Source organism: Schistocerca americana, chromosome 8, assembly GCF_021461395.2.
Source record: "Schistocerca americana isolate TAMUIC-IGC-003095 chromosome 8, iqSchAmer2.1, whole genome shotgun sequence".
In the NCBI taxonomy this organism is placed as follows: Eukaryota; Metazoa; Arthropoda; class Insecta; order Orthoptera; family Acrididae; genus Schistocerca; species Schistocerca americana.
In genome coordinates, this window is record NC_060126.1 from 389,507,028 (window position 1) to 389,528,495 (window position 21,468).

The 21,468-nt window shown below is 41.1% G+C and overlaps 1 protein-coding gene across 1 annotated transcript in view; it reads left to right on the forward strand.

The window, feature by feature from the left end:
* The window catches only part of LOC124545041 (cytochrome P450 302a1, mitochondrial), a 220,302-nt gene that overhangs the window by 178,331 nt on the left and 20,503 nt on the right, over positions 1-21,468 (forward strand). The window contains exon 8 of the mRNA XM_047123826.1: positions 18,262-18,471. Coding sequence (XP_046979782.1) covers positions 18,262-18,471 — 210 coding nt within the window. The remainder of the gene's footprint in view (positions 1-18,261; positions 18,472-21,468) is intronic.

The following is a 21,468-nucleotide window of genomic DNA, read 5'->3' on the forward strand; positions in this document are numbered from 1 at the left end:
TGGTCATATGGGTAGGCTAAAGGTCATGGCAAGGCTCGGCATTGCTCCTGGTATCAACACCATCAGAGGTCTTCAGCTTCTGGACAGCGTGCGAGTAAGGAAGGCTCAGTATGCAGCTGAATTTAATACAAAAAAAGCAAGGGCAGCAAGGAGAAGAAAGCTTCTAGGTGAAGAAGAAGAACTAGAAGATGACCCTGATTACTCTGCTGGACACTTTTGATAATAGAATAAAAGGTATTTGTGAATTTTCATAATAAATTACTTTAATCGCATTTTCTGGCATTTGACATTTTTAGTGTTACATGTACCTTTATCTCATAAACCACTCAACCAACAACATTCAAATTTTCAGAAATGCTGCAAAACAGTTCAAAGAGGCCACTGAACTAGAATCATGACAAGAACTGGCTTATTCTCTGAACTAGGGAAGTTTATGTTATACTTTTTCCAATAAAAAATGGCTTAATGGTAAAAAATTCATAAATACTATACCAACAAAAAGAAAACATTGGTTCTAGTTCAGTGGGCTCACAATATATGCTGAAAACCTCTGCCAGAATTTCAAAGTTCTGAAGATAATAGTTCCAAAGAAAAAGGTACACAAAGTTAGCAAATTTAACATTGGCGAGATAGGGCATTCCAACTCCCCTTAATCTGATGAGACCGATGACCTCGCTGTCAGGTCTCCTTCCCCAAACAACCAACCAACCAACCCTATACACTTCCCTGGGAGCCACCTGTATTAATATATTTTGGATATGACCTTTGTATTGTAAAATTTGGTGGTCAGTGTGTCAAATGCGTTTTTTATATCCAAAAAAATGTCTGTTTCATTCTTGTCCTTGTGTAGTGCTTTGAGTAAAACTTTAGTAAACTGTGTTACAGTTGGCTGTGTACTTCTTGTGGGCTTGAAACTGAATTGTTCATTGCAGACAAGGTTGTATTTATTTAAGCACTTCAGTAGTCTGTTTTTCATTGTGGTTTCTATTGTTTTGGAAATGCAAGATAAAGAAATTGGTATGTGGTTTTCTTCATTTTTTGCATCATCATTTTTAGTATTGGTATTAGTTTTGCTTGTTCCAGGTATTCAGGAAAGGAGTCAGATCTGAAAAATTCATTAATTATTATTGTTAATGGGGTTTTTATGTTGTTTATACATTTCTTAAACAATATAAAATCCAGGATGGAATGTAATGATATTATGAAATTATAGTTGCTAATCACCATACAGTGGAAATGCAGAGTTGCAGATAGGCATGACAAAAACTGTCAGAAAGTGAGCTTTCGGCCAACGAGGCCTTTGTCATAAAGAGACAAAACCCAAAACACACACACACACACACACACACACACACACACACACACACACAAGACCACAGTCTCTGGCAGCAGAAGCCAGATTGCAAGCAGCAGTGCATGATGGGAGGGGCAAACTTTAGTAAGCTGTGGTACAGTCGACTGTGTACTTCTTGCGGGTAAGGAGGAGGCTGCGATGGGGAGGAAAAGGGATAGCACAGCAGACGTGTGGATGGTATAGTGCTGCTTGTGGGAGTGTGCAGACAGAGGTGGAGAGAGCGTGAGGCAGTTAGGTGCATTCGGGAGGTTAGATGGTGGTTGGGGGAGAGGGAGGGGGAGTAGAACAAAAGGAGAGAAGTAAAAAGATTGTATGCATTGGTGGAATAGAGGGCTGTGTAGCATTGAAATGGGTACAGGGAAGGAGCTAGATAGGTAAAGACAATGATTAATGAAGTTTGAGACCAGGAGGATTATGGGAACATAGGACATATCATGGGGAGAGTTCCTACCCAAGCAGTTCTAAAAAGTTGGTGTTGGTGGGAAGGATGCAGATGACACAGGCTGTGAAGCAATTATTGAGGTGAATAATGTCATGTTGGATGCATGCTCAGCAACAGGATGGTCCAGCTGTTTCTTGGCCACCACTATGGATCCTTGCTCCTTCCATCTGCATCAATACAGAAAAGTTTCCTAACCCCTAGCCAGAAGCCAGTCCCACATTCTGTTTCTGCATTGTTGCTTGGCTCATGGAATCCCCCCAAATGGCCTTACCACCAAATTACTCATTTCCGGCCACCACCCTTCCTTCCACAAAGACCTCCATCTGTTCAGATTACGCCAATCCTTAGCCCTCACAACACAGTCCTGTAAAACCATGTCATTCAGGCCTAAACCTCTTTGCAGTATCTTCTCTCCATCTGTTAAGTTCTCCTGCTGTGCAATCCCAAATTCCTGGGTTTTGTAACACACATTGGAACTCTTGTCCTCCAGCAACTTGAATGACATGCACAAGAACACCTCTAAAAACTGTCCACTCTGTTCATTTACTATGCTTATCTTGGTCTCCATTACCTCTACAACCACCTCCAAATCTCCCCCACATCCACTCATAGATGACAAATCCTGTCTCACAGATCTACTACATTTACCTCATCCTTAAAAACTCCCTCCCACCACCACATAGAATCCTGAACCTAAACAGACCTGAAACACCATCGTAAACCTTCCCTCCAAAAGCCTTAGCCTCACAGATGTATCTGTCCTTTCCAAAGGCCTCAAGTTTTGCCCCACTCCCAAATTCAATCATGCAGGACTTATTAAAGACCTTATCTTCTTCTCCTGTTCCCTACAGTGGAAACATTTTCTTGCCACCAACCCTACTAATCAAACTCAACCAAAGACCAATGTTGAACCCTGCCTAGCTCAGTTCACTCCTCTATTTGAGATGACACTCACTTGCTTTCTTTATTTCTTTGTTTGCTGTCCTCGGTGTTGACGTACTGGCTGAAAAATGGATTGTGAAAGTGCAACTACTGTCTACTGTAAATGATGTAGATGACAGACGGACAGCTGCGTTTCAGTCTTTTACTTTCACCGTTCACCCCCCCCCCCCCCCCCACAACCCCCCCTCCTCCCGTAGTACATAGTTATGTGGTCAGTGTACTATTGTTTAACTTTTGATAAGCCACAATGTTCACAGTTCTTGAAGAATAGGAAGGTACATATGGAGCAGACACTGTCATTGTCTTAACACATGACCTAATTGTGTAACACTTATTTCACAGTTTTATTTGAAGCATTTTTGTTGTACTAACCAACACAATTTTCTCATCTGAAACTCGGCTGTGGACTGACTGTGTTGTGATCAAAAATCAGGCCCTTATATATCCTCACAATAATAGGTGCCGAAACTACACATTATTTGAAGTTAAATTTTCAGGAATTACAATTAAAACTTAACTCATTAAAGTAACTGAATACATTAAAAAATTCGTTCCTTTTAATAATTTCTTCTACTACTAAGTTTAGGCCAAATTATTTGTTTAAATGATGAAATTAACAGATATCAGTATGCAAACAATGCTTTTGACAAAACTGTTAATTACTTTGAGTTAGCTAATATATTTTCAAATAGAGCCAAATAGATACTTTAAGATTACCAGCATTTTGTCTTCCAAATGTTTACAATTATTAAAGAATTTATATTTGTTTATATGTCAACAATAGAATTTAAGTTACAAAACAGTTACTAATTTCAACCTATAACAAAAGATACTAACTAGGAATAATCAAAATAAATTAGAAATTCAATTACATACCGTCAAATGGGGTGATTTTGGACGGTTTTGTCATTATTTTGCTTGTAACTTTCATATATATTGTTAGATTAAATTGATTGTTATGGAAGTGGTAGGGGATATGTGTAATGAATAAAATATCCGAAAACCAGAAAGTGTATGTGTAGAGATATTTATCTGAGGCAGTTAAATAAAGTGTCCAAATCACCCCAGGGATTGAGGTGATTTTGGACACATGTGCTTTTTAAATCTCTGTCCGAGGTTACAGTATATAGAGGGAGAATTCGGTCAGTTACTGCCCTTTTTTTGAAATTGTACATGCTTTTTATTTGATTTTGGTGACATTTTACACATTTTAAGGTAGCCCTTTGTTACGAATAAGTGATACGAAATGATGGTTTCATCATAGTTGATCATGTTGCTAGGTGGGAGATTTTCCAACTTTGCCTTGATATTGGAGAACAACATCTTAACATTCTCTTTGTTCACTTCTGCACGAGCTCATTCAATATTTTTGCTTAAGCAAATGGAAAGATCTTCTGACTGTCGTTTGAGGAATAAATGCACCCATTCTTCTCCTGGCAAATTATTACAAAATTTCTTCTCTTTTTGGACAGATTTATCAAGTTAGCTTTTAACTAAAATCTAATATCCAGTTTGGTGAAGGGAAATCCCCAATGTGCAGCCTTACCATACCTTGCTTACATTTCTTCTTCTTCTTTATTTAGCACTGGCTGTCCTCCCATTTTTTTTGGATATGCTTCTTGCACTTTATTTTGTAGGTTTGATTTAGGTGTACCGTACAAATCACACGCTTTTCTGTATGATAGTTTACCACTCTAAATATCACGAACAGCTTTATTTAAAAGTTCCAGGTCATAATTACACCATACTGTAGCACCTCTCCTGCTCTAATACATTCCTGGCATTCTCCGAAATCACCCCACACACTACACAATTTTACAAAAACTCGTCATTTTATAACCTTGCACGAGAAACTTGACAAACTCATATAGAAATTGTCTCAATGCTGTTAGCTACTGAGCACATCGACAATTACAGTTACAATAACTTCCCACTCGACGAAAAAATAGAAAGTTTCCACTTTACAATAATGCATAGATTTTTAACACTGAGACTGTTCATCAATTATTCACCTTGGGAAACAATTGACACAAAATAAAAGTTGTGGAAAATGATAAATGCAATCTTGCGCTTAAAATAATTGGCACACAGATGTTAAAATAAGTAACTCTTTGTCTCTATGCATTGGCAAAGAGCAATTAAGGCATACTGTCTGAATTCTCCCCAGTGTCCGAAATCAACCCGTTTGACAGTACATAAAACTAAGCACAAAATTAGATCTGGTGTTCTATTCTTCAAAATTGGAGGCCAATCTTTCTCCTTTATGAAAATGCAGATTGTACTCACGTATGTTAATGTTAATTACTTTAAAGTAAAAAAAAAAAAAAAAAAAAAAAAAAAAAAACAAAAAAAAAAAAAAAACAAGAGGGGAAGTAAAGAAGTAAAAAATATCGCAGCTTACTTCATCACATCACCCCCTCATTGGATTGACCAGACAGATATTGTGAATAGCTAACTGGGCTATTCAATGACCACAAGTGATGCCAGAGATTGGGTTTAAAATCTACACACAAAAAAATATTACATAAGAAATCTTATCAAACTCTACAGTACATATGATTTTCAAATTCTAACTTACATGAACTGGCCATACGAAAATCGCCATACAAAATATTTACATACAGTGTATTGTACAGTATCACAAAATATCCACAAGTTGTACTTTTAATAAAATTTAGGCATCTTCATCTTAAGTGATGTCCTTTTTGGGTAAAAGAAGATCACATTTAAAGATACATATCATTTTATACAAGTCCTGTCTTGTTTAGCAAAAATTAATCCTCATGGATTGCAATACACAGAAAATTTGACTTGCTCATTGTTCAGTAATTTTCACAAGCACTTTCACACACTTTCTCACCAAGCTGCCCACACCTTCAACAGGTCCAAGTGGCAGTTAGTAAGGAAGTGCACTGCTATCACTTCCCTTGGAGGTGGTTCTCCTCTGTCACAGTACATGAAAAAATGAGACAAAATACCTACTTTAGTACACTTTTACTTCGAACTTAAGTCTAAGACAAAAAGTTTCACTAATGGCAAATGGTAGTCATTACATCATAAATACATTACATTACTTAGTTCCCATAACATTACAGTAATTAGCACTAAATTTGACTATGGTACAAAAGGTGGTGACTAGGAAAAATTTTAACTCAAGTGTGCATTACACTACCAAAATATTACTCGAAGTCATAACTGTCTGAAACTGGTTAAACTTGAAAGATTTGGGTTTCTTTTCCAGTTGAAAGCTAGCAAAAACTCAAGATGTGCAGTAGCATAGATTTACTAATCATTACATTATGAAAAAAGAATAGAGTCACTATCACATAAATCAATTACTATTCAACTCAAAATTAAGGGGATGGAAGTTGTACCATATCATTGCCCCACTTCTCTACTCCACTCTAAGCACTACTCTCATTCTATCAGAAAATTAAATCCTCACAAAATCACTAAATGTTACCGAGTAGTTGACCTGTCAGAGTATTCACATCACTCTAGCACCACAGTTATCAGTTAATCAGCAAAATTACTTTTCTTCATCCCAGTATTACCACTTTAAGCTCATAATTCCTCAGAACAGAAATAGAAGTTTTAAGATAATATATAGCTCCAATAATGCAGCATTATATGACATCTACCTCACTAGAATTTTACTCTTTCTGTTAAGCTCTCATTCCCAGCTGCAGTGTCATGAGTTGCACAATATACACAGTACCCAATGTCGCCTAGTTCACAATTAGATCATCAGTACAGTTGTATATAATTATCCTTTTCATTAATCATGTCTGTCAGCTCCATTATTTTACTTACCTTTCTCACTTAGTTAAATAGTGGAGTGCTTTCTCAAAAAATATTCCTACTGCAGAGACAGGCTTCCTAACCATTAAGATGCTAACATTATTCATTATTTTATTGTTCCATTATTGCTTCATTAACTAACAAATAAACACCTGCTCTGCTTATTCACTGCAAAATTGAGTCTACTGAGCAACACTCCATAGTAACAGATCCTTCTACCAAGGCTAACTTAACTCTCATTGGTGACTAGACAAAATTATCACTTAGAAAAACTGTTATTTCACTCTATTGCTTAATATTCTAGCCTGAAGGGCAATACACATACAACTATTGCTTATTCTTTCCACACATTACTCCAGCCAACTAGGTTTGAAGTTGTAATTCCTTAATGTTAGAAAAGGCTGTACCATGATACACTTCTATAAGTAGATAGTTATCTCAATATACTGACATCATTGAACACAAACACTTCTATTATACCACAATTAATATTAAGATCTAGTATTCAAGGTGGTTTCTTACTGCCTATTGCCTCTGCTGCTGCACCAAACACTAGAGAAACTTTTTCTAAAATATTTCTATACTAGAGAATTTTACTGCACAAAATCATGTGAATGTCAAAGATAGAATGTTCTGATTCACTTATAAACTACAGATAGTGCTGTAGCCACCAGAAAGATCGCGGGAGGCGCACATTGGCACGGCTCGTCACGGACGGTAGTTGCTGCAAGTAGAGTCCCGTCTACCAGAGTGCACGCGAGAATTCGGACGCGACCTCTGCCAGCATAACAACAACAACAACAACTCCGGCAGCACAGGCCGTGCCCAGTCAGTTAACATCGGGCCTGCCTAGGACACAGTCCCGGTCTACGCTAAGTGAAGTGCGACGTAAACGTGAACAGTGTTACTACACAATTGGCGACGAGTAGGGTCGTTCTTTCGCGTGTTGCGTCGTTGTTCCAGTTTCGCAGCTTCTCCACGGCATGGAGGATTTGGTGCGGGTTTTGGTTGTGCAGCAGATGGAGCTCATGGCCACCATGAAACAAGTGCTTCCGGCGTTGCTCTCCACGCCGTCTGCTCCGGCGCAGTTCCCTCCTCCCTTTCCCCCGTATGACGAGACGGCGGAGGATTGGGACGCATATGAACATCGCCTTCAGCAGCATTTCCAGGCGTTTCATGTTGCCGATGCGGAGGTATGTCGTGCTCTCTTCTTGTCTTGGATATCTCCCTCGCTGTATCACGTTTTGCGGCAGCTAGCGCCGTTGCAGGAACGCTCGTCCTTGTCTTTTGACGCATTGTGTTCATTGCTGTCTTCATATTATCGCCGCTGCATGCATGTTGTGGCGGCTAGGGTCGAGTTCTATCAATGCAAGAAACAGCCCCATCAGTCTTACCGGGCGTGGGCAGCTACCCTGCACGGTCTTAGTCGCAAGTGTCATTTTGTCACGGAGCAGTCGCGAGAGTCGTATGCCCACGTTATGGTACGCGATGTCGTTGTTCGTTCGGCCCCTGATAGGGAGGTCTGGCAATGGGCCCTGCAGTTAGAAGACCCTTCCCTCGAGGAAGTCCTGTCCATTGCTCAATCGTATGAAGTCTCTCACGCAGCAGGTCAACAGCTGGAAGCGTGGTGCGACGTGGCGGAGGTTCAGGGTGGAGCGGCCGCGTCCACTGTGTCCGGGGTGGACGACGTGCGAGCGGTACAATCCGGCCATTACGGCCGCTCCTGCACGGCTCGTAAACAGAATTCTGGCCGCCGGCCCCTGTTGCCGTCCTGTGCGTCGTGCTATATACATCATGATCGGTCTGAGTACCCCCAGCGTTGGGCCATTTGTCGCAAATGTAATAAAAAAGGTCACATTGCTAAAGTTTGCCGCTCAGCCTCAAAAGAAGCGAAGGAAGCAGGTACAGAGGACATGGACGTTGACATTCAGGAAGTTTCATTGGGCCAGGCTCCCAACGCATCGGCACGCAAACTCTTTATCGAGGTGTCGGTTCGATCGCGCCGGTTACAACTGCAAGTAGATATGGGCGCGGCAGTTTTGTTGTTGAATGCACAAACTTATTCCGACCTTGGATCGCCCCCGTCGGCGCCAGTTTACTGGCGTCTACGCGGTTATGGTAAACAGTTCATTCCCCTGCTGGGTCAATTCACTACCGACGTGACTTACAAATCAGTCACTCGGCCTATTACTTTTATTGTTGTCAGTGATGCGAGCTCCGCTAACCTTATTGGCCTGGATGCCTTTCAAGCTTTCAGTTTTTCTATCGCTGACACCATACAGTTGGTCTCCGACAATGTTCCCTATGAATCACTGGAATCTTTGATCTCAGACTTTCCAGATATTTTTGAGGAGGGCCTGGGGCGTGTTTCAGATTTTGAAGCTCACTTAACGTTGAAGGCGTCGGCTTGCCCGCGTTTTCTACGCGCGAGGCAGATCCCCTTGGCTCTCCGCCCTCAGGTAAAGGACAGCCCTAGGGGTCGTTCTTCCCATTTCTTCCAGTGAGTGGGCTTCGCCCCTCGTTATTGTAAGGAAGCCCTCGGGAAAATTACGTCTTTGTGGCGATTTCAAGGCCACCATTAATTCACAATTGGTAGTGGACACCTATCCTTTGCCTCGTGCTGATGAATTGTTCTCCGCCGTGGTGGGAGGCCAATATTTTTCGAAAATCGATCTGTCGGAGGCTTATCATGAGATATCACTTGATGAGGACTCCAAACGGCTGGCGGTCGTCAACACCCCGTTTGGCCTTTACCAATACCAGCGGTTGGCCTTTGGAATATCCAGTGCCCCGGTGATATTCCAGCGTTATCTTGAGCATGTCACATTGACAATCCCTCATTGTATTAATTACCTGGATGACATAATTGTCACAGGCCGCAGCACGAAGGAACACTTGCACAACCTTCGCACCCTCTTCCTCAAATTCAGGTCTGTGGGCTTGCGTTGCAACCTGCATAAGTCGACCTTCTTCCAACCGTCCATTGAGTATGTGGGCTACACCATATCTCAGCACGGCATCCAGCCACTAGGAAGTTTGGTCCAAGGTATCGTCAACCTTCCTCGGCCCGCTTCGCTGAAAGAGTTACAAGCTTTTTTAGGCAAGATAGCCTATTACCACCAGTTCATTCCCAGGGCTTCCACTATAGCCCACCCCCTGTACTGCCTTCTGCACAAGGGTGTTCCTTTTGATTGGTCGCCTGCATGCGAGCGAGCGTTCACCTTGTTGAAGGGCCTCCTCACGTCAGCCCCTTGTTTGGCTACTTTTGATCCCCATAAGCCGTTGGTCCTGGCTACTGATGCTTCGCAGTATGGGGTGGGGGTGGTCCTGGCCCATCGCAATGCAGATGGTTCCGAGCAACCACTGGCGTTTGCATCTAAAACGCTTAGTCCCACGCAGGCCCATTACTCCCAGGTGGAAAAAGAGGCTTTGGCCATTGTCTACGCTGTTACCAAGTTTCACCCTTTCTTGTATGGCACAAAGTTTCAGTTAATCACTGACCATAAGCCGTTAATATCGTTATTTGGCCCCGCCTCTCAGATTCCGGATAGGGCAGCCCACAGACTACAGCGTTGGGCCTTGTTCCTCTCTAAGTACCATTATGACATTCATTTTCGCCCTACAGGACAGCATGCCAACGCCGACGCTCTTTCCCGTCTTCCGGTGGGCCCGGATCCTACGTTCGATCGAGAGGAGATTATGTGTTTTCATTTGGATGTGGCGTCCCGCCAAGCGGTTGATGGCTTCCCAATCACTAGTTCTCGAGTCGCCAGGGAAACGGCGGCTGACCCGGTTCTCCGGCAAGTAGTTTGCCTCATTCAGCAGGGGTGGTCATCCCGGGCCTCGGTCCCTCTTCATAATTATTTTCTTCTACGAGACCACCTCTTGGTCTTGGACGGAGTTCTCCTTCTGGCTACTGATGATACAGCTCCTCGCGTGGTTGTTCCTGCAAGTTTACGAAGGGAGGTCCTCAAGTTATTACATGCGGGGCACTGGGGTGTTTCCCGTACTAAAACCTTGGCTCGCAGACATGTGTACTGGCCCGGTATTGACAGAGAAATTGAGCACTTGGTGGCCGCCTGTTCCCAGTGTGTGAGCCAACAAGCATCTCCCAGGGTAGCATTCTCTTCATGGCCGCCGGCAACCCAAGCATGGGAACGTGTTCACATCGATTTTGCGGGCCCGTTTCTCAATGGCTTTTGGCTCACTGTCATTGATGCTTATTCCCGATTCCCATATGTGGTTCGCTGCTTCTCAACCACTTCTGAAGTTGCAATACAGGCACTAGCAAAAATCTTTTCTGTCAAAGGTCTGCCAATCACCCTGGTCTCGGACAATGGACCGCAGTTTATTTCGCAGACCTTCCAGGATTTTTGTAGGCGCTTCTGTATTCGGCACGTTTGCTCTCCCCCCTTCCATCCACAATCGAATGGGGAAGCCGAGCGCATGGTGTGCACATTTAAGACGCAGATGAAAAAATATGTGCACGAATTTCCTGCGGAGGAAGCATTGACGTTTTTCTTGACGGCATACCGGACCACACCAATGGGAGAATGCAGCCCCGCAGAGCTCCTCCATGGGCGTCAACCTAGGACTCTGCTGCACCTCCTCTGGCCTGGTCCTCGCCAGTCTTCACAAATCGGAGTGCCTGGCTTTCCACTGGGTAAGTCGGTCTGGGCCCGTGGGTTTGGTCGCAATCCACGTTGGATACCGACAAGGGTCCTGCCTGCGCCGACATGGCCGCCGGCTCTATACCTTGCTGGCGGGGGACCGGGTGGTACGTCGTCACCAAAATCAGCTACGTCCACGTTCGGGCACCCACCCTCCGACCTCTCGGACACCGGCTTCCCCATTGCCGGCACCTGTGTTGGTTTCACAGGGGACATTACCTCCTCTCCCCGCTGTGACTCTGCCGCACTGCGATGGTTCTCAGCCTTGGCAGCCTCCAGTAGCTCCAGCACCGGCATCACCATCGTTCAAGATGCCCCAGCGAGAGCCGGCCCCCCTAGCAGGCCTGGTTTCTCAGGAGGCTGGTTCACCTGTGGTCGTCCCTTCCCCTTCGTTCCCACCACTGGGTCTTGCCCCTCCCAAGGTGGAACAGGATCCGGCGTTTGACAGCTTGTCGCCCGTTCTGTCCCGGGCTCCGGTTGTGGGACGACGGCGGCCTCTTCGTGTGGGTCACTTCCAGCCGTATTCGAAGGTTCCGGCTCGAGGGTTGGCAGATCCCCTCGACTCCGGCCATCCAATGGATGTGGAGGTCATCGCTCCTGCCCGACGCTCCACCTTCCGATGCAGTGGATCGCAGTGGCTTCACCCCCTGCAGGAGGAGGAGTGCTGTAGCTACCAGAAAGATCGTAGGAGGCGCACATTAGCATGGCGCGTCACGGACGGTAGTTGCTGCAAGTAGAGTCTCGTCCACCAGAGGGCACGCGAGAATTCGGACGCGACCTCTGCCGGCATAACAACAACAACAACAACAATTCTGGCAGCACGGGCCGTGCCCAGTCAGTTAACATCGGGCATGCCTAGGACACAGTCCCGGTCTACGCTAAGTGAAGTGCGACGTAAACGTGAACAGTGTTACTACAGATAGGATAGGAGAAGAGTTCGACTGTCTCAGGAAACATGTAAAATGAGACAGACAGCTGGGGTAAGCATTATCGCCACATAATGAATCCAACACAGATTGTTGAACCACTTACTTTCCAATTGCACAAGGAATTAGTCCCAAATATTACATCAATTCTGAGATTTTTAATCACCAACAAATTGCACTTGAACAGCTATCCTGCTAATTCTACAGTTAATAGCACCTCTTGTTTCACACTCTTTGATAGCTTACCAGTAGCACCAATAATTTTTATTCCAGAAACACGCATCACTACTATATGCTCTGTGTTCTTAATAGATCCAAAAATGCATGTGAAATGCCATTCAAGTTACTACCCCTGTCCAGTAAACACTTAACATGTATACCTTGTACACTTGCTGTTATTACATGGTGCCACACTTCCTTTTAGTTACCATGTGATCTTCATACAACAAATTCTCATTAATCTTTTCTTTACTGAACACATTGCCCTCATTATCAGTTATAAATTTAAATACCCCAGTCTCATCACTATTGGTTTCGTCATTGCTATCATCATTACAACTACTGTCAGAATCAGACCCACTGTCACTTATGCTATGGTTTAGATCTTGTACCTCCTCCACTTTTTGCTCTGTTTCAGTTAGTTTTGAATCTACATTTTAATTTACTTTTTCCAGTGTTTCCTCTACCACTACTGCACACTTGGTTTCTACCTTCATTTCAAAATCATTTTTAATCTGATCAATTTGGTTCTCAAGTTTAACTCTACTTTCAGCACATTGTTTATTGGAAACCTCCACCTTCTTGTCATCACAAAGCTTCTTTCTCTCTTCCACACATTTATTAATCAAAGTTAATTTTTCATTAGCATTATCACAATCTTTAACTATCACATCAAACTTTTTATTTAGTTCTGAAAGATTAGTGCTAACTACCGTAATTTCCTGTTTAATTTCTTTCTTTAGTTCATCTTTTAAGCTAACCATGTCAGTTGTAATGCTATCAGTTTTCTTTTACATCCTATTAATGTTTTCTTTCATACTCATATTACTTAAACAACTCATCATAATTTGCCTTAACATCACTTCCAAATTTCTGTGTGCCATAAACTGTTGTCCTCGCAGACTTTTGCTACTGGATGCCTACTCCTTAACCTTAATGACCTCACCCACTTCAGTACTGGTTTTGTCCATTTCACTCACATCACCACACAGTGTAGATGATGCTTTTATCATTTCATCTACAATAGGACTTTTGTTCCCATCATTCAAAGTTACAATCATGATTGATTTATAATTGGCTACAGAACCAGTCCCACTTAGGTCTTTCTGTTCATTTAACAACTTAACCTCTACAGCTTTGTTTTCAGTCACACTGTCTTGTTCGGTAAGATCACTCATAATGTGTCACTTAATGCAAAACAACTTTTGCAATGAATTACCTTGTTTTTAATTACTCACCTGCTGGCATTTTGTCTTCCAAATGTTTACAATTATTACAGAATTTATATTTGTTTATATGTCAACAACAGAATTTAAGTTACAAAAAAATTACTGATTTCAACCTATAACAAAAGATGCTAACTAGAAATAGTTGAAATAAATTAGAAAATCAATTACATACATAAAACTAAGCACAAAATTAGATCTAGTGTTCTATTCTTCAATAATTGGGGGCTAATCTTTCTCCTTTAAGCCGGCCGGTGTGGCCGTGCGGTTCTAGGCGCTACAGTCTGGAACCGAGCGACCGCTACGGTCGCAGGTTCGAATCCTGCCTCGGGCATGGATGTGTGTGATGTCCTTAGGTTAGTTAGGTTTAATTAGTTCTAAGTTCTAGGTGACTGATGACCTCAGAAGTTAAGTCGTATAGTGCTCAGAGCCATTTTTTTTCCTTCTTTACGAAAATGCATATTATACTCACATATGTTAATGTCAATTAGTTAAAGGTAAAAAAATGAATTTAAAGGAGGCAGATGGCATAACAAGAGGGGAAATAAAAAAATATCCCAGCTTGCTTTGTTATACATCCAACTTTGATCCACCCCCACTACCCTCAAATCACCCTCCGTTAACTTCCCAAAATTTCTTAACCTTGAACATTGGTTCACCATCAAACCCCAAACCCTTCAACATGCAAACTAATCTTACATCTGCAGAAAGAACCACAATCCCCCACCTAAAAATAATCCCAACCTTATAATCCTACCTACTGATGAAGGTTCCACCACTGTTGTTTTAAGCTGCAATGATTACCGGGCAAAAGGACTCTGCCAGCTGTCAGATTCATCCACTGACAAACACTGCTGCAGTGATTCCATTCCAGAACTTCAGCAGGATCTTCACTCTCTCCTCAACTCCTTAGGCCTATCTCACAACCTCTCCCTGGAGTCTATGTCTCTGCTCACCCCTACCACTCCCTGCACTCCTACCATCTACATGCTTCCTAAGGTCCACCATTGTGGCTGGTTGCTGCCTCCCCCCCCCCCCCCCCCCTCCCCCACTGAGAGGATTTCCGCTTTTGTGGATAAACACCTTCAACTTATTACCTGCTACCTACCATCCTACATATAAAAGGTACCAACCATTTCCGACACCAATTCCCTGCAGTTCCTGTTCCCTTACCACACGGCGCCCTGCTCGTCACTATTCCCAGACAAGTGTCTGTCTACATGAATGGTTACAGATAAACTGTAGACCATTGTTTTCGACAAAGGTCTTGTTGGCTGAAAGGTTACTTTCTGACAGTCTTTTGCTGTGCTGATCTACAGCTCAGCATCTCCGCTATATGGTGAGTAGCCACTATCCTTTGATAATATTTTTGTATGTTTCTTAAGGACACTGACTGGGATCTTATCTAACCCTGTGGATTTTTTTATTGTTTAATTGCTGTATTACCCATTCCACCTCTTTCTCTGCTGTTTGAAAGAGCACTATTGAGTGTCATGGCTGGTCCTGGTGTAGAATATATGTGTCTGGAAATTGACCTTGCAGTTTCTTAGCAACGCCAATGAAGTATTCATTCATGAAGTTTGGGTTGCTGATTTGAATATCTTTGTTTTTAATCTGTTTTTCCAAATGATTTTGTCCAACATTTGCTGTCTCCTGTTTGATTATGTTCCAGATTGCTTTGCTTTTGTTATCTGCCTTGAGTAATGTTTTAATGATCACAAGTTCTTTTGCAGCTAGCAGTACCTTTCTATAAGTTCTCCAGTAATTTTTGTAAAATGCTGAATAGGTATGTCAGTTTGGCTATTTTTGATGGGCATGAGATACCTTAGAGTTTCAGAGGAGTTTTTGATACCGCTGTTCACCATAAACCTTCAACAATGATGTGCAATATTTTGGGAAATGCTTCCTCAGATTTTAGTTTAAACATTGTCATGAACATTTTGTTTACATTTGTTTCCGCATACACTTCCTTCCACCTTTCAAGCTGTAACTGGAATGGGAACTGACACACATTTGGTTCTGAGAAGATGCTTTTGTATTCATTCAATTTATTTGCTTATATTTGCTTATAATATCTGCTAGAGATGATCTGGTAGGCCTAGCTCTTGAGCAAGTAACTTTCAGTGCCTTCCTACTATGTATGTTGCCACATAGTCTATTATTGAGGAAGACTGTTGGGTCACTCTAGGTGGATAGGTTGTAGCCTCTCCCCAATGTTATTCAATCTGTATATTGAGCAAACAATAAAGGAAACAAAAAAAAATTCAGAGTAGGTATCAAAATCCACGGAGAAGAAATAAAAACTTTGACGTTCGCCGATGACATTGTAATTCTGTCAGGGACAGCAAAGGACTTGGGAGAGCAGTTGACAATGTCTTGAAAGGAGGATATAAGATGAACATCAACAAAAGCAAAATGAGGATAATGGAATGTATTCGAATTAAGTTGGGTGATGCTGAGGGAATTAGATTAGGGAATGAGACACTTAAAGTAGTAAAAGGAGTTTAGCTATTTGGGGAGCAAAATAACTGATGATGGTCAAAGTAGAGAGGATATAAAATGTAGACTGGCAATGGCAAGGAAAGTGTTTCTGAAGAAGAGAAATTTGTTAACATCAAGTTTAGATTTAAGTGTCAGGAAGTTCTTTCTGAAAGCATTTGTATGGAGTGTAGCCATGTATGGAAGTGAAACATGGACAGTAAATAGTTTAGACAAGAAGAGAATAAAAGCTTTTGAAATGTGGTGCTACAGAAGAATGCTGAACGTTAGATGGGTAGATCACATAACTAATGAGGAGGTATTGAATAGAATTGGGGAGGAGTTTGTGGCACAACTTGACTAGAAGAAAGGACATGTTCTGAGGCATTAAGGGATCACCAATTTAGTACTGGAGAGGAGCGTGAAGGGTAAAAATCATAGAGGGAGACCAAGAGATGAATACACTAAGCAGATTCAGAAGGATTTTGGCTGCAGTACGTACTGGGAGATGAAGCAGCTTGCACAGGATATAATAACATGGAGAGCTGCATCAAACCAGTCTCAGGACTTAAGACCACAACAACAACAACAACAATGTGCTCTGATTGAGTTTTGAGAAAAAAAATGTCTGTATTAGCACTAGGGAATCTGTATAAACAAAATACAATTAATTCTCTAATCATGTAAGTACACTATCGCCTAACATTGCACTTCCATGGGTCATTTGCTGAAATATAATGAAACAAAGATTGTGGACCATAAGTCAAATCTTTGGAGCTCAATCATCAGTGAATTGTTGGAAATATGACTGCCTGAATCCCTTATGAATCGAGACCGCGGTTTCCAGTTAAATTCTACATTGGACTCAATTATTGAAAACCTTCATGCTCTGCATAATTAGTGTTATTCTGTGGTCTTACCTTGTGAAGACAATCGTTCAGATATCAAAGAGGTGACCTTTCACCATGGATAGTGTGCAGAGCAGTGCACAGACTTACAGCTGAAGCACATGTCCTCAAGCAAAACATGCATAATACCAAACAGGACATCATGCATGCACCAGCAAGATCTTAAATAGGGGAGCTTAGTGTATTATTCATCAGTATTCACCTGAAGATGACCAGGAGACTCTGTGCTTAAATATCATACCAGTAAGTTACAGACATCCAGCAGTTCCCAAAATTTTATAGAACTGTTTTCATATTCTTGAAAGCCCTCTTCATAGCTTGGTCTGCCAAATATGACTTAAGTGAAGGAGTGAATGAATATGTGTGATGACCGAATTAAGGCTGTTCATCACTCCATACTGTAGACTATATACAATTAATTACCCATATAACATACATTAGAAAAAACATTTATCTATATACCACAAACAGGTCAATAAATGAGCATGGAATCAGGGACCTGCCAGAGGAAATTAAAGATGTAAATGACCCAGCACTTTTAGCCAAAGGCTTAAGGAACATTTTTGAATAATACTTATTATAACATAAATGAAGTCCGCGCTGTAAGCTGAGTGGTCAGCACAGCGGAATGCTGTGCCAAGCAGCCCATTTCGATTCCCGGCTGGGCCGGAGATTTTCTCCACTCAGGGACTGGGTGTTGTGTTGTCTTCATCATCATCTCATCCCCATTGACATGCAGGTCGCCAAAGTGACGTCACCTAAAAAGACTTGCACCAGGCTACTGGTCTACCCGACCGGATGCCCTAACCATACGACATTTCATTTCACCATAAATGAATAGTTAAAACAGCCCTCAACAGCCAAATAACTGTCCCTAAACTGCAATATGTAACTTTATTCCCATAAATGTGTATTATGTAAAAACATACATTAATAACAAAACTAGGAATGCTATAAACTAAGTATGAAAACTTTCAAAACATGTAAGAAATTATTTACATAATTTAATAAGAGCATTGTATCAACCACTGACAAAATCCTTACAATATATATTGTACGAAGGATGAGTAAATAAATATATAATTAGAAAATGCATTACCTCTGTATCATGTAAGGAGTGCAGAATAAGAGACAACAGATAAAGAATACCAATGATTTAATTTTTAAAATCCAAATTTTTCATTGATGGTATGTTTGAAAATCAAATTCAGTAAATCATACAGAAAACTAGTAAAATGTAAAATAACATTCAGAATATTGATCATAAAAATTAATATACATATTTTGTATTTCAGACTGTGGTTGTGACACAAAATCAAGTCTCATGTCGGCTACCAGAGTACTTCCCAGACCCTGATCGCTTTGTCCCAGAAAGGTGGCTGAAAGGACATGCTTTGTATCATGGTAGTGTCAGCCCATATCTGGTACTTCCTTTTGGGCATGGACCACGCAGCTGTATTGCCCGCCGCCTATCAGAACAAAATATGCAAATTCTGTTGCTGAAGGTATGTGAGTTGCAAACAAACTGAAGATAACTGTTACTGTATGTTTTTGTTTCCTCACTGAATGTGCATAGAAAAAGACTTCAAGTGTCTCTTTATTACCATTTTATTTCTAAGAAGTTGAGCTTCACCTTTCTGTGTCTTAGCCCTGTTTAGAAATGGGATGAAGGAAATGAATGAGAACTAAAATATAATGTCTTCATGACAATAAATTAATTAAAGGCCCACAAACTGGCTAAAGAAATTGGATTTGAATCAAGCAAAGCGAGCTGTCTTTAGAAGTGGGTATAGAACAATAAACTATTTGCAATGAGAAAATGGATATGAGTTAGTATTTTGTCTGGGAATCAAATGTTTTGAAGAATTTTCAACAAAAAGATTGCCCTTGAGAAACGAAGCGTTGATATCAACTTGATACTTGCTGGTGAGACTGAACAGTAATATATTTTGTCGTTAGGGTTTCACTTATCCTTGAGCAGCTTCTGCATTCTGATTGGCTGCTACAGCAGAGATACTTTTGTGATCCACTCCTTATTCCATTTGCTGATCAGATTTGCAAACTTAATGAAATTGAGAAATTTAGATATTGAAAGATGTATTAATATTATACTTGAATATTGGTGTTAACTGGTAACTGTTTGTTGGTGAGCATTTTTCTACATTCTCATACCAGAATGTTTTGCTATTTGAGATATAGTGGACTGATATTTACATATACCTCTACATGATGCTCTGCAAATCACTGTGAAATGCGTAGCAGACAGCAGTCACCATTGTATCACTTGTTAGGGTTTCTTCCTATTCCATTTGCAGTGGATTGTGGGAAGACTGGCACAATGTAGTCAGTGAAATGGAGTGGACTTGATGGTCCCTGGTATTAGCATCACTGTGTGCTTTAACTGCAGTTCTGCATGCCATACTTCTTTACATCACAACAGTTAAGTCAAGTGGATACAAAGAGTGTGCTACAGAGCCCAGTGAAGCTGTCTGCAGGATTCTTGTTTGTACTCTTCAAGAGGTTACTCTTATTCGTGGAGAATATTGTTTCATACTCCAGCTTTAGGTGCAGTGCAGGGAAGATACCGATAGTACAGTAGATATATGTCCAGTTTGACTTATAGTTAGGATGCCTATTGGACTGGATTGATAGTTTAATGTTCACAAGCATGTTTCAAATGTGGAAATAGTGCATTTCAGGTTTTCTCATGTTAGGACAATCAGTTTTCTGAAGTAGTTAGGCCGACTCCTTCTCATGATGCTCCTGGCAGCTCAAGAAATGGGTCACCCCTGAATTCCATTGTGCAGGCCGCATCTGACTATGCCATCAACATAGCATATCTGTGTTGCAGGTCCTCTAATACTGCTGCAGTACAGTCGTTTGACTATTCAGTGTTTACCACAAGAGACCACCAGAGAACACTGCTCATCATGGCAGTTATTCCAGATGTAAACTAATACCACTATACAACAAATAATAGAAAACATGTTATTAGAGATCAGGCAGTCCTTAACATTTTTAATCCTTTAGCAGCCGTGCCGATTTTCGTAACATGAGTGGGTCATGGCACACTTTGTACACATGTAGTCAAAAGCTGTCATTATGATACCAAGGGAAACATGTATGAGCTAAATCACAGTTTAATTTTAGTTTATTTAAACAACAATACAAGAAACTTATATTACATTGATAATTTACTATTTGATCAAACAAATAAGAAACTTTCATATCATTCTGTTGCTGCAGCTGACATATCAATCTATTCCAACACTTTTAAGCACATACTGAACAAAAACACTCTCATCGCAATATAAAAGGACAAAGGCTTTATATAATGAAGGAGTATCAGTTATCACAAAGTTTCTTCCATCTACACAGTTAATTGTCTTGTGAATTTTTGGGAAATGCTTTACACTTCTCCCATGTATGCACTGTTTTCACATGCCATTTGGAAACAAAACTGTGGCATGAGTTACAGCTTATGGTAGTAGATATATTTCCTGCTCATCCACATGTCACACATCAACCTCTTTTCTTGGTGGTAGGCTCCTTCATTCTTTCAACACATTGATCTTTGTATTTCATGAGGAAAGTTGCAATGTTGGCAGGAAGTGAAGGAATATTAATTCTTTCCACTAGTTGAGGCTTCATAAGAGACAGTGCCAAATCTTTCAAGAAAATTCTTGACTTCTTTTTTGGATTTGCCTCATTTACATGAAAAATTATTTGAGCATTGATTCCTACTATGTCCATTAGAGCACAGAATACAACCAATGGCCACCTTCTTGTCACTTGCGCAACGGAATATCCACCTCCCAGTTGATCGACTGTGTCGACTTCTCCCTGTGTTATATTGTCACCCAAAACTATCTCTGATGTACCTGAAATCATGCTTAGTTGAAAGTAATATAACTGCCTTGTTTTGTTTTGGCACATATGAGACTAGCGTCATATCATTCTGAAAACCAAATAAAGAGGAGTGAATAGCCCTACATTTCCCAGGTAAGAAATCTTATAGGATCTTGCATTTGTTTTTTCTCAATGTGCCGATGCATGTTAGTTGGTTTTTCAAATGGGAGTTGGCTAAGGAATAACTAGTGTACCAGTTACCCATTATAATGTTTCTTCCTGAGCCTTCAGTGTGAGTAACTAGCCTTTGTACAATATCACAGGGAGAATTAGAAACATTGTATGGTCCTTTATGTTGTTTTCCACAATATACTTCAATATTACTAGTAAAGAATGTTTCAGCATCCGTTAAAATAAAAATCTTTATCCCATACTTTGCTGGTTTGTTCGGGACGTGCTGAACAAAAAAGACAGCATCCCCAGAAAGATTGCAACTTCTTGTCTACTGTCACAAATTGTTCTGTACTATAAGTATTCTTTCAGTTCACCACAAAGGCATCCAATATTTGCCTTATTGCAGCAAGTTTATCAGTTACCCTTCTTTCTTGCCTTGTACTCTTGTCATGAAAACAAATACATTGTAAATGGAACTG